This window comes from Penicillium solitum (assembly GCF_028829755.1).
Source record: "Penicillium solitum strain IBT 25940 chromosome Unknown utg000001l_segment0_segment0, whole genome shotgun sequence".
Lineage (NCBI taxonomy): Eukaryota > Fungi > Ascomycota > Eurotiomycetes > Eurotiales > Aspergillaceae > Penicillium > Penicillium solitum.
In genome coordinates this window covers 757,754-769,203 of record NW_027072121.1, presented here as the reverse complement: position 1 = coordinate 769,203, position 11,450 = coordinate 757,754, and the positions used below count along the sequence as shown (strand labels likewise).

General features: G+C 49.2%; 7 protein-coding genes across 7 annotated transcripts; 3 read left to right on the top strand and 4 right to left on the bottom strand.

Moving 5' to 3' along the window:
- Positions 1-279: 279 nt before the first annotated feature.
- On the bottom strand, positions 280-618 carry N7455_000307 (uncharacterized protein; the record flags this gene model as incomplete). Its single annotated transcript, XM_065603782.1, has 2 exons — positions 280-340; positions 476-618. The coding sequence occupies 2 exons, from the start codon at positions 616-618 to the stop codon at positions 280-282; spliced, it is 204 nt and encodes a 67-aa protein (XP_065462273.1).
- Positions 619-870: 252 nt separating this feature from the next.
- Positions 871-1,719, top strand: N7455_000306 (uncharacterized protein; the record flags this gene model as incomplete). Its single annotated transcript, XM_040952093.2, has 2 exons — positions 871-1,393; positions 1,508-1,719. 2 exons carry the CDS (start codon positions 871-873, stop codon positions 1,717-1,719), a joined length of 735 nt encoding a protein of 244 aa, XP_040817305.2.
- Positions 1,720-1,766: 47 nt separating this feature from the next.
- On the top strand, positions 1,767-3,020 carry N7455_000305 (histone acetyltransferase NGG1; the record flags this gene model as incomplete). Its single annotated transcript, XM_065603781.1, has 2 exons — positions 1,767-1,973; positions 2,025-3,020. The coding sequence occupies 2 exons, from the start codon at positions 1,767-1,769 to the stop codon at positions 3,018-3,020; spliced, it is 1,203 nt and encodes a 400-aa protein (XP_065462272.1).
- Positions 3,021-3,499: 479 nt separating this feature from the next.
- N7455_000304 (nitrogen permease regulating protein NPR2) lies at positions 3,500-5,321 on the bottom strand (the record flags this gene model as incomplete). Its single annotated transcript, XM_065603780.1, has 5 exons — positions 3,500-4,182; positions 4,329-4,536; positions 4,595-4,731; positions 4,784-5,212; positions 5,279-5,321. 5 exons carry the CDS (start codon positions 5,319-5,321, stop codon positions 3,500-3,502), a joined length of 1,500 nt encoding a protein of 499 aa, XP_065462271.1.
- A 765-nt stretch (positions 5,322-6,086) lies between these two features.
- On the bottom strand, positions 6,087-6,305 carry N7455_000303 (uncharacterized protein; the record flags this gene model as incomplete). The annotated part of the gene is made up of 2 exons (XM_065603779.1): positions 6,087-6,247; positions 6,278-6,305. 2 exons carry the CDS (start codon positions 6,303-6,305, stop codon positions 6,087-6,089), a joined length of 189 nt encoding a protein of 62 aa, XP_065462270.1.
- Positions 6,306-6,932: 627 nt separating this feature from the next.
- Positions 6,933-7,829, bottom strand: N7455_000302 (uncharacterized protein; the record flags this gene model as incomplete). Its single annotated transcript, XM_040952121.2, has 1 exon — positions 6,933-7,829. The coding sequence occupies one exon, from the start codon at positions 7,827-7,829 to the stop codon at positions 6,933-6,935; it is 897 nt and encodes a 298-aa protein (XP_040817227.1).
- An 856-nt stretch (positions 7,830-8,685) lies between these two features.
- On the top strand, positions 8,686-11,226 carry N7455_000301 (uncharacterized protein; the record flags this gene model as incomplete). The annotated part of the gene is made up of 8 exons (XM_065603778.1): positions 8,686-8,713; positions 8,761-8,778; positions 8,827-8,960; positions 9,021-9,119; positions 9,172-9,325; positions 9,376-9,644; positions 9,694-10,254; positions 10,306-11,226. The coding sequence occupies 8 exons, from the start codon at positions 8,686-8,688 to the stop codon at positions 11,224-11,226; spliced, it is 2,184 nt and encodes a 727-aa protein (XP_065462269.1).
- Between the last annotated feature and the right edge of the window lie 224 nt (positions 11,227-11,450).

Below are 11,450 nucleotides of genomic sequence, written 5' to 3'. Positions count from 1 at the left end.
CAACCACGAGGCAAGAGGCAAAACGTCTTGGCTCAAATACACTAAGTTTCACATTTCGAAGAAATCTCCGTGAACGAGTAAACAAATAAAAATGGCCGAGCGCGTGGTCTACGATCGTATACTTCGCTACACATGGCCGTTCGCGGTGGACCGTTTATGGAGATGATCATCGACAGGCAACTCTTCAAGCTTTTACACTTGGTATTTGGATTTAGCGAGATTGTATTATAAATAGTAATGCTTCAACGCTTGCAATTCATAAATGACCTCTTTTGCTCTCTAGTTCCTCATCCCTTTGAATGTGTTCGGAGTAGCCGACATCGGGGTTCTATCCGCAGAACTGTAGGAATGTGTGTGAACTTCCAACCTTAACCACATTTTTAGGCGATAGGCCATGTGTGAGCCTTCAATTGGTGAGGCGCAAGCCTGTATAGTGTGTTATAGAACGCAAATAGTTGAATCATCTCACAAACACCATGTGCTCATTGCCAAGTGCTCAGCCAATGAATCGAATGTGGTGCACGTGATGATAGGCCTCGTATCGTCATCACGTGTGTATACCCTGGCCGACCGCCAGCGACCACCAACCATCATCACCTCTGGAAAGTCATAATTCATCCGTGACCGAGAGGATCTCTTACTCTGTATCTGCTTTAGCTCATGATCAGACAAATTTGGGGGATAGTCAACCTCCTTTCATTATTCTTCACTCGCAGTGACCAATGACAGCATGCGTCTGTCTAGTTCCATTCACACCTCCTAGGATCCTTTCTGTTGACCAATCTCTCTTTTCATTGATACTGTCCTTGGTATCTTAATCATTTCATCCCTTCTTTTTCCTTCGTCCGAACATCAGTCTGAAGAAACACCATGCCGCCCGCATACAAAGGCAAGGGCAAAGGCCGCGATGCGCGCCAGTCGCGTAGCCGCAATACCACCCCGTCCAGCGCTAGTGCTCCCGCTATCCCAGCACTTCCCATCCAAAGCTACCTGGAGAACGATGTCACCAAGCACATTGACTTGGCTAGTGTTCGGTATTCCGATGTGTTGGACCTGGTGTCCGCGCAGAACATTCCAGATTCAAAAACACTGGAGACATTGGTGGAGCACCTGAAGGGTCTTAGTGACATGGCCGATCTCCGTGGCGAGGTTTGCAATGCGGGAATGCGCGAGATGTCCCAAAAGCGCAAGGTAGTGGAGGATCAGGAGCTTGATCGTGAAGTTCGAGATCGCTCCAAGTTGAAACGTGAAACCGAAGAGGATGACGATATTCATAAGGGCGGGAAGCTGAAGAAGCGGAAAGAACGCCCAAGTGGAAAGGAAGATCGGCCATTAAATCATGGCGCACATGAGGTCGCGCGCCAAGATGGAGCTGAGACTAAGGTTGAGGGAGGTAAGAGATCCAACTCGGCGCTTTCTTCCCACTCTTTGTTTTTACCGACCCATCTCCACAACTCTGATCTTCTTTCACTTTCCCCACTGTTGAACTTTCTCTAATCATCAACAGCGGCTTCTCCAGCATCGAAAAACTCCAAGAATGCGATATCGGATGAAAGCTCCTCGCTTTCACCTCCATCGATGATGTCCCCCAATGGCACGACCACTGCTGGCGAGGGCCCTCCCCCGGAACCCCCGGGTCTGAAACCAGTGCCGATTCCCATCAACCTGAACCCCAGCCTGCGATTCCTCAAGTGCAAGTCTTTGGCGATAACCCGCTGAAGTTTGACGATCCGACCATTTACAACATTCGAGATGTTCTCCCAGGCATGACGGACGATGAGAAGAAAGAGATTTACAGCGTTGCCCACTTCCCCAAGACCGATCTGGCCCACATGGCAGCTGGTGTGGCTCCTGACAAGGACTTCAGCAATGCCAAACCTTCCAATCAAGTCAGCGCGAATACTTTCCAGACTTACATTGAACCTTACGTCCGGCCTCTTACCGAGGAGGACATTGCCTGGTTAAAAGAAAGGGTAAGTCAATTTCAGCCTAATTTTATGTCAACGCAAGCTGACCTGTCACAGGGTGATCGCACTACTCCATTCATCATGCCCCGTCGCGGAAAGAAAAACTATCGTCAAATCTGGGCGGAGGAGGATGGAGTGTCATACGATTCGAGTCAAGATGACAAGGACCAACTGCCTTTGAATCAAGGCCGTGGCAGCATTGAACAGCTGACTGACGATAAAGCCGAAACCAACGAAGTCTCGGTTGGACCTCTCCTCAGCCGACTCTGCTCTCTCCTCCGTTACGAGCACCGTACCTTTCCCGAAGATTCCAACCCAACCGCAAATGGGGATACTGCTAGTGTGACTGGACTAGGTGGAGACGCAATGGACATCGATCAACCCACTGAGGAGAAGGAGAAGGAGAAGGAGAACAAGAGCGAAACCAAGCCTCTCCCTGCTGCAACTACCTTCCGCGACGCAGATCCAAACGACTTCAAAACTTCGGTCGCAAAGCTGGACCATGCCCAACTTGATGAACGCGCCAAGGCCGAACTACGATTCATCGGTTTCCTCGGTGCAGATGATAATCCAGACTACGACGCTCACTACGATGATGAAGTTGCTGAGCGACTCCGCCTCCTCCAAAGCGAACTCAAGAAGCAAATAGTTACCAACAATGCGCGCAAAGCTCGCATTCTGAAGATTGCCCAGGAGCACATGGCCATGCTTGAGTTTACTACCATCCAAGACGACCTCGACTCTCAGGTCCAACAGGCCTATCTCAAGCGCACCCGCACTATGGGCAAGAGCAAGAAGGGCGCTCAGCCCAAACACCGACCTGGCGGCGCAGGCGGCGGCAGCCATGTCGCTGGTTCTGCGGGCGTTTCCCGTCCTGCTGTGGGAGATGCTGCGAAGATTGTCATGGACCGTCGTCGTCGCTGGAACGAGGCATTCCTGCCTATCTTTGACGATATCAAGACTACCATTCCCTCTGAGGGAGAGACAATCTTTGACCCAGAAGTTATGGCTGAGTACGAGAAAGCCGAGCTTGAGAACTGGGACGAGGAATAAATGCTCCACCCTCTCCGCTCTGTTCTGGGTTTTTATCACTCGACGACCCGTCTTCTGTCCTCTGGCTGTTAGCCACCCTCGACCTTGTTTTGATTTATTTCTCGCACGATACGATACGAATGCATGATGGACTGGCGTTGCGTTAGCGGATACCTCTTTTTTTCTGTTCCACCACATCGAATGTTCAACCCCGTGGCTACCTATGTTGCAGTCCGCCTGAAGATAAACACGGGATCTTTTCCACATGTATCTACTACCTAGCTAGATGTGACTATGTCCGTGTATTCTTTTTCTTAAGCTGTAAGCTTTGAATGAAAACCAAATTCTCCAATTTTCAAATTTCAAATTTCAAATTTCAAATTTCCAGTAGTACCCGTAGCACCTGATATATATATCCGATCCCACTAACGCCAAAATGATAAAAAGTAGGGTATCGATCAATTCTAGCAATCCAAAAACAGAACAAAAAAAGAAACCACTCATCTATGAAGAATCAATACCTCCCAAGGATACCTCTTAAGTCTAGCCGTCAACTCCCTCTCACTCATCTCCAACTCCGTACAAACCTGATCAAAGCAATGCGTACCATCAAGATACTTCCCAAGAACCTCATCCCCAACAACCTCATCCTCCTCCTCCCAAAACGCCGACGGCGCCCCCGCACTCCCCCCACTCCGACCCCCACTAACCACCGACCCAGCCCGCTCCCGACTAGACTCCCTCCTCGCAACCGCCGATATAGGCGCGTCCTCCACCACACTCGAGACCTCATGGGGCGTATTATTACCCGTAGTGGCGCGCGACGACAACGCCGTCGGCGTGAACGATGACGCGCGCGGCGGAGGCGCAGGCTGGCTCGTTGCGCATGCGTATTTATGCACGCGGTACAAGAAGCCTTTTATCACGCCGAAGGTGATGAAGCGACGGATGTCGATGTTTGCTAGGGAGCGGCTGTGCGCTGCGTACCATTGCTTGACGCTCTGGCCTTGTTTCAGGCTTGCGTAGAGCTCGACTAGAGAGGCGCTGTCGACTATTGCGGGTTTGTGGAGGGTGTTTGTCGATGCTGGGGAGGTGGAGGAGGGGGTTTCTTCGGTGCCGAGGAGGGGCCAGATTTCCTCGGCGTCGAAGCGGGATTCCTCGCGTACGAGGCTTGGTGTTGGGTCTGTGAGGGAGCTGGAGAGGTGGGCGGTTCCGGTGCTGCCGTTTGTGCTGTCGTTGGCGCTTGGGGTTGGGATTAGGGTTGGGGGAGAGGGGAGGAAGGGCCTGTTGGTGGGTGGGGTGCGAAACGGAGGTTGACGTAGCGGGCACATTCTAGTTGCATTGCTTCGTCGAAGCCTATTGTTGCGCTGAATTGGGCGGTTGGGGCGTAGATCGCGGAGAAGGAGAAGATGTCGAGGATAAATAGGCAGCCGTAGTAGAGGAGGTGTCGGAGGGCGCGGCAGGTGAGGGAGAAGTCTGTGTCGGCTAGGACGGAGATGATGCGGACGCTGTTGACGCCGTTGATATGTGGTACGATCTGGTAGGCATTAGTTGCTGTGTTTGCAGCTATGGGGACAATGTCATCTTTCACATACCCTTTGCATGGTCAAGTCCCAGTTCTCGTCCATGAAGGCCTGGTATCGCAATGTGAAGAGCGGCACTTGCCAGGCCTTGACGGCCGGGGGAGAGGGATATATCGGAAAAAGTTTGATGTTCAGAGTGTTTAGTTCGTCTGGATAGAGTAGTTAGCAGCGGAATCATGCTAAACAGGTCCATAGACATACCAATGGGAATCATGCACTCGCAATAATTGTTCAAGTCCTCCATCAACATCTCACAGAGACTATACACCTTCCCTTCGCCACTCTTCGAGAAATCGCGAGACAAGAAACCATTCTGCTCTTCCAGACCATGCATCAAGTCTGCTAGCTTCTGCACCACGCTCTTATACGTGCTGAAGTCGTCCTCTTCGGCGAGGACTATGCAGAAGTTGAAGATAAATTCATTTCGGTCATACCGCACTGACTTCATGCAGATTGGGTAGCCCAGGATGCGATATCCGTTTGTGCAGACTTGCAAAAGGTTTCCACAGAGCTCCTGGCGGGGGATAACGAAGAAGGAGATATCGGAGAAGGTGAGGAAGGGTGGCTGTGAGGGCGCGGTGGGGGAGGGTACGATGGCTCCATCGGGGACTTGGTGGACGACTTTTGGTCCTGTATAACAGTACGTAGTCAGTATATAGGTAGTTGAATGTTTATCATGATATTGAAGGTCCTTACCCTCTATCGTGTCGAATTTACTGTAGAAGATTGCCTTGATCATGGTGGAGATACTGTATGGTAGGGAGGGGCGCTTATAATCAAACTGAGTATGAAGAAGCACAGTCTATCAGCCAAATTCAATCAAACACAGAGCTAAAACGAGGTTCATGTTTATGGCATGGAGATCAGTTGCGGAGCGGACCTCGGAGCGGAGAGCTTATCGAAATCAATATTTCCTAGGCTATTCCAAATTAGGCTAGACTATGTACATCTTCTTTGTTTATTGGCTGAACCCGGTTGGAGTATAATCACGTGATATACAATGCTCTAGCTATCCCCGCACTTTGTTTACCAACTTACCCTCATTCAGCAACAGCTTCAGGGTATCTCACATATGTTGTATGTCTTGTTTGTTTCCTATGCGAAGGTATTCCTTTTTCACTTTGAAACAATAGTCGGCAAGTATCTCTATTCTCCCTTCAAACAATAGCTACCAGATAAGATTGGCTAACCTCGGTTGAAGGACACACCACAAGCAACAAGCATGCCTGTGCCCGGACAAAACAAGAAGAAAAAGAAAGAAAGAAAGAAAGAAAGAGAGCCTTCGATCATAGACATGATGTCTTCCACTACCACAGAAGATGGAAGATGCAATACACCCACGCACAGTAGTGTTTGCGATGGATCAATAGTCAGTTTCCCTTCGAGGCATCTGACTACTGCTTGACCTACTACTGCTTGACCTAGGGATTGTCCTTGGAAATACAGGTCATTCATTATCCGTGACCCTCATACAAGCCTCGTTATCGGGCTCCAAAAAGGTTGTTTACGCCTTGTGTCTGAACACAGTGCGCATGGGTGTGGTATTTACTGGTCGTGCGTCGAATCCGACGAGATGTTGCTGGGGTTTCAAAATATGGTTTCTGGCACCTTCATCGGGCATAATAACAAAGGTAAATTCATCGCAGGGGCTATATTCCACCGGGACTGGGAATCGTTTTGTGTGCGAGAACATACAGATGGCGGCTATGTCCTTGTGAAACATGGTAGTGAGTTCTTGCCGATGCGGATAGATAGGGGCAGACAGCTTGTGGTCAGCACTAACAAAGATGAGGGTGTAGTATCGGAGTTTATTCGGGTCAAAGATGAAGTTACTATCTGATTTTACTCTTTTTATTTCCAAGCACTAGCTTTTTCAAATAATATTTAATATCAAAGATCAAGTTGCATCTCGAGCTCTACAGTACCCATCTATCGGATTATCATGGGCAGAAGTGATATTTAATAGATATATTTCTGAGTAAGTTAGAATAACTTTTGCCGTTTGCTGAAAATCCTCCGATTACCGCGTTGAATATGAATATACCCGGCAAAGCAAATGATAAAAAGAAGCCAACGAGTTAAATAACAAAGCAAGACGAGAAACAGGAACATGAGGGTATTAGAGGAAATGAGATAAGAGACAATGAAATCTATGCGTAAGCAACAGACCCTTCTGGAGGCGTAAGTAGAGCAATGGATATAGATAAATAAAAGCAAAGGGAACCCCGAGAAGAAGGAGCCAGTCCACTTCAGACAATGCGAGAGAGGTAAGATGCGCCGTAAAAAAAATGCAAACACGAATCATAGCGAGGCCCTGATCAAAGGGTCTGATCGAGTAAATAGTATGCAGTCATTGAGCCGTGCCAGAGGCATGATTGGATGTAGATGGAAGAGCAGTGTTTGTTGTGATAATGCTGTCTGGCACTGTGAACAAGGTCGTCCTTGTCACCACACGAGCCGCACCACGACCGCGTGGGAGTCGGACATTGTCAGCGACAAGAGTCAAGGGCTGATTCGCACGAATGGCATGGACCATTTCGCCGAAACTGCCACGCTCTCCAGCCTCCTTCAACCATTGTTCCCAGTCTTCATCCAGCGGGACATCAGTGCCCTGATCGCGAGCGGCCATCGCAGCAAGGATACGGTTGTTGAGAGCTACTCCACAACTTTCCATTTCCTCGTCGCTGAGTTCCTCTTCGATTTCGTGCTCCTCCTCGGCGGACCGATAACTGGAGGCACGGGAATCGACAGCACGGACGGTATCATTGCTCTGTGTCTCGATGATCTGGTCATCTTCCTCTTCTGTCCCGCAGAAGTCGCAGTCGTTGAAGTGGATCTCGATTGAAGGCGCGGGTTGCGGGGATGCCGGTCGGACGGAGTGGGCTGTGGTATCCCGTACGATAACCCCTTCTTCTGCCTCGTACCGCTGACGCGCGGACTTGGTCCCTTCCCACCGACACAGATTGGAGATCTCCTCCTCTGTCAGACCAAGTTCGTCAAATGTTTTGAAGAGCTTTCGGTGCCATGGGAAGCGACTCAGTCGCATGCGATGCGGTCCATACGAGTAATCCAACCCCGGGTATTGTGCTTCGATGCAGTCTAGCGAGCCGTAGAAAAGGGATGTTTCGACACGTACTTCTGGGACGAGATTTCGGGTAATGTGAGCACCAAACGAGCCTGGGTCGTTTGTGCGAGGTCGTGGAAACGTGGCGTTATACACGATCTGGCCCACGGATGGTTTACGCATGATGAGGTTCGGATGTGGAAGGAGTTAAGAGGGAAAAGAGCAATTTAAGGAGACAAGGTCGTTCCCAGACACCTTGGAATGTGATGATTCAGGATATCCGGTCCTGAAGGGTTCCCCCCTTGCCCTTTGTCAAATTCCCGGACGTTTGGACGTTTCGGATGTTTCGAGGGGTTGGGAGAGTGCTTCAGCTGTTGACAGTGGGGGGTAAACACGCTAGAGAAAGTGCGTAACAGCTAAATTCTCAAGAATATAACAGAAATTCTTCTCAACCTGGATTTCTCGTAATCCAGGTCAATGGATATAATAAATTAAGAGAAGAGAAAATCCCGATCAGGTGCCCCCAGCTGACGTTTCGGCTCTTTGACCCTTGAGGAATTGAAGGTCTCACAGGCGTTCCATTGACAATTAGAAAAAGAAGGAAAGAAGGAAAATGGAACGAAACAGGAACAAGAAAAAAAAAAGCGGAATAGTTTGGGAAGAAACAGGGCTTACAAGACTTTATAACTAGTTCCTAAGTGAAGTGTGCGTTGGCATGGTATGGCCACGATGCACACGGCCTGTTAAAAGGCGTAGACACATTCCTTTTGGACTTGTCCAGGTGGACTTTGCATATTTACATGTGGGTAAATATGGTCGAATCATAATGTTCTGAATTATAAAGATTCGACAGGTTTAGAGACATTCTGACATGTTCTGACATGTTCAGACAGGCCTTTTGGGGTTTATCTTCGTATCACGTGCAAAGCAACAGATTCAAGTACAGTCCAGCACATCTTCACCTGGGCAACATTAAAGAACCTTGGAACCTTCCAAGGTTGGTCATGCAGATCTGATCTCAGCTTCTAGATATGTTACCATGTCGACCTTCGATGGTATCGTAGAAGGTGAGACCGACACTTCCCACGTCACTTCCATACTAATCATGCGACAGAGTTTCCCGACATTCGCAGTAAGTCTCACCTATGAGATCAGCCAAATTTACGGCTAAGAAAAGCAGTTGACTACTTTCGGAAATGCCCAGAGCGGCCGGCGCCACTAGCTTGCTTCCTTAGCCATGTGCATAGCGATCATTTACAGGGTCTCGAGTCCTTTCGGGCACCGTTTATCTATTGCTCGCCGGCTACCCGAGAGGTATGCTCTTGTTCATCTTATTGCAATTCTATGGAAACTCATTAAACTGACCGTGTGTAGCTGCTTCTCCGGATTGAAAAGTATCCCCATCGGATGAACTTTAATAAAGGCATCCTGGAGTCGCGCCGACTTCACTACAAACATCACGCAAAGCTTCTAGTTAGTATCGTGTTCTAAACTTTGACTAGAATGGAGAGCTCATTCCGCACAGCGTCCAATTCCACTGAATACACCAACGGAAATTGAACTCACACCCCGACGTCATATCAAGGTGACATTGTTCGATGCCAACCATTGTACCGGGGCTGTGATGTTCCTCATTGAAGGGGACGGGAAGGCAATCATTTACACAGGTGACATCCGAGGTGAGTCGATGATCCCCATCTTCATTGGAATGCTGGCTGACCACCTTCAGCCGAGACATGGTGGGTGAGCAGCTTGGTCCGTCACCCGGTCTTGATACCATATACTTTGGGTCAGAAAAGGCTGGATAAGTTGTATCTGGACTCTACCTTTGCAAGCAAGACAAATCCATTCCGCGAGTTTCCTTCCAAAGCCGAGGGACTGTCTGAACTGCTGCAGAAAGCCCAGGCTTATCCTGACGATACAGTTTTCTACTTTCGTGCCTGGACGTTCGGCTATGAGGATGTCTGGATAGCGCTCTCGGCTGCGCTGAACACAAAGGTAACTGATATCACGCCGCTCAAATATAACACTGGCTAATCAAACATAGATCCATGTAGATCGTTACCAGATGGGACTTTATCGGTCTCTGATCCAGATTCCAGGTAATAGAGGGGTTAGTGAAGCTCCTGTCCTCTGTGGCTTTGAGCTGGGAAACAGAGCTGTAACGGGCTGCCTAAGCAACAACGAATCAAGTCGAATTCACAGTTGTGAGCCTGGAGTTTCGTGTTCGGCAGCTCGCGGCACTAACACGGTCTACATTGTGCCTATTGTGAATCGCACAGCTGGTGGTGCGGAAATCCCCGAGGTCGGTGCGGGCGGTGGTATTGGGGATCTGTACCAAACACATGAACTCGAGCTTCCAGATGAATCTGCACTGGCCGAGTTGGAGAAGTTGTGTCTCAAACACGTCCAGGACAAACAAGCCCTTTCTCAGATGCGAAATGCCCTTCTAGATGCGTTCCGGTCAAGGAAGAAAGCACTCTCGCTTGATACATATGGCGTGAAGGACGAGGGCGAAATTTCATTGAAGAATCTGGTGACTGCTCTAAGCCATGGTCCATCTGAGATCTCTAGCCGGTCATCCCAGCCAGATCTGCCTAACACGATAGTAAGTGGCACTACTGTTTTCTTTCGGCCCTCCTCTCTGATGGCATTATAGCGATTCCCATATTCACGACACTCTTCCTACTACGAACTATGTGAGCTGGTAGCCGCCTTCCGACCCAAGGACATCCATCCATGCACCGTGGATCCAACAACCTGGAACGAAGACGTCTCCATCAGACGTCTGTTCGGCCACCTCTGTTCAGGGTCCGATTTTTCGCACGACAGTCACATGCGGCAGACCGTAGCTAATGATGTTGACGACGAGGGAGATTTGCGCGCAAGAAAAAGGGCCCGATACGACATGGACCTCTCCACTCAATCCACACAAGAAACCAGTAGTGGCATTGAAGATTTTAGTCTTGGTGCCGCCGATGCAAGCCAGCATCATGACCAGAAGCAGGACTCTGTACATCATTTGAGTCAATCCGAAGAGGCGGCCAGAGCTAAGCGCAACGAAATCCGTCAAGCACACCGCTATCTTCAAGAACATGCAGAACCTAGCCTCTTTCAAGTCAATCCTCTCCCGTCTACATGGCCGACAGAAAAGGAAGACAGATTCGATCCGGCCACTGACGAGGGAAGTGAAGAAGAGGATACATTCACACCCGACCAGCCGGATTTAAAACCTTCGGCTACAGGACTCCGACTCAGGTCGGAGCCAAGCACTTCTGCAAGAATCATTGACCTCACTGGAGATGGTACTACGTCTCCTCGTCCAATCACCCAACAAACAGATAGTCAACATACAGACGTACTTTCTCTCTCCATCTCCGAATCGGCATTTGACTCTCCGGACCAAAATTCCGTTGAAAATGGGCTACCGGACTCAGTGCGAAGAGAAGAAGCTCAGACTCGATCACGCCGTGCGCGTATTGCTGCTTATTTAGCTGCGCGCGAAGGTACTTTCACTGCGTGGACGGATGTGTCGCTTGTTTCGGCGGATAATCATGGCGAGGAGGAGATTGAGCTATAGGCTTGATATTTTCCCCCCATACTGGTAGGCGGATGGATCTGTTCCTCTTCTTTTTTTATCTTCTTCAATTTTACTGTGTATGATACCCCCTTTTACTATCTTGTTATTGAATATCGATCTTGTCATCTGGTGTTTCGCCGATGGAACTATGCCTGGGCATCTGGAAGCTGGATCTTTCATAGGAATGAATCACTGTCTCACGAAAAGATTTTCTGCTCCAAATT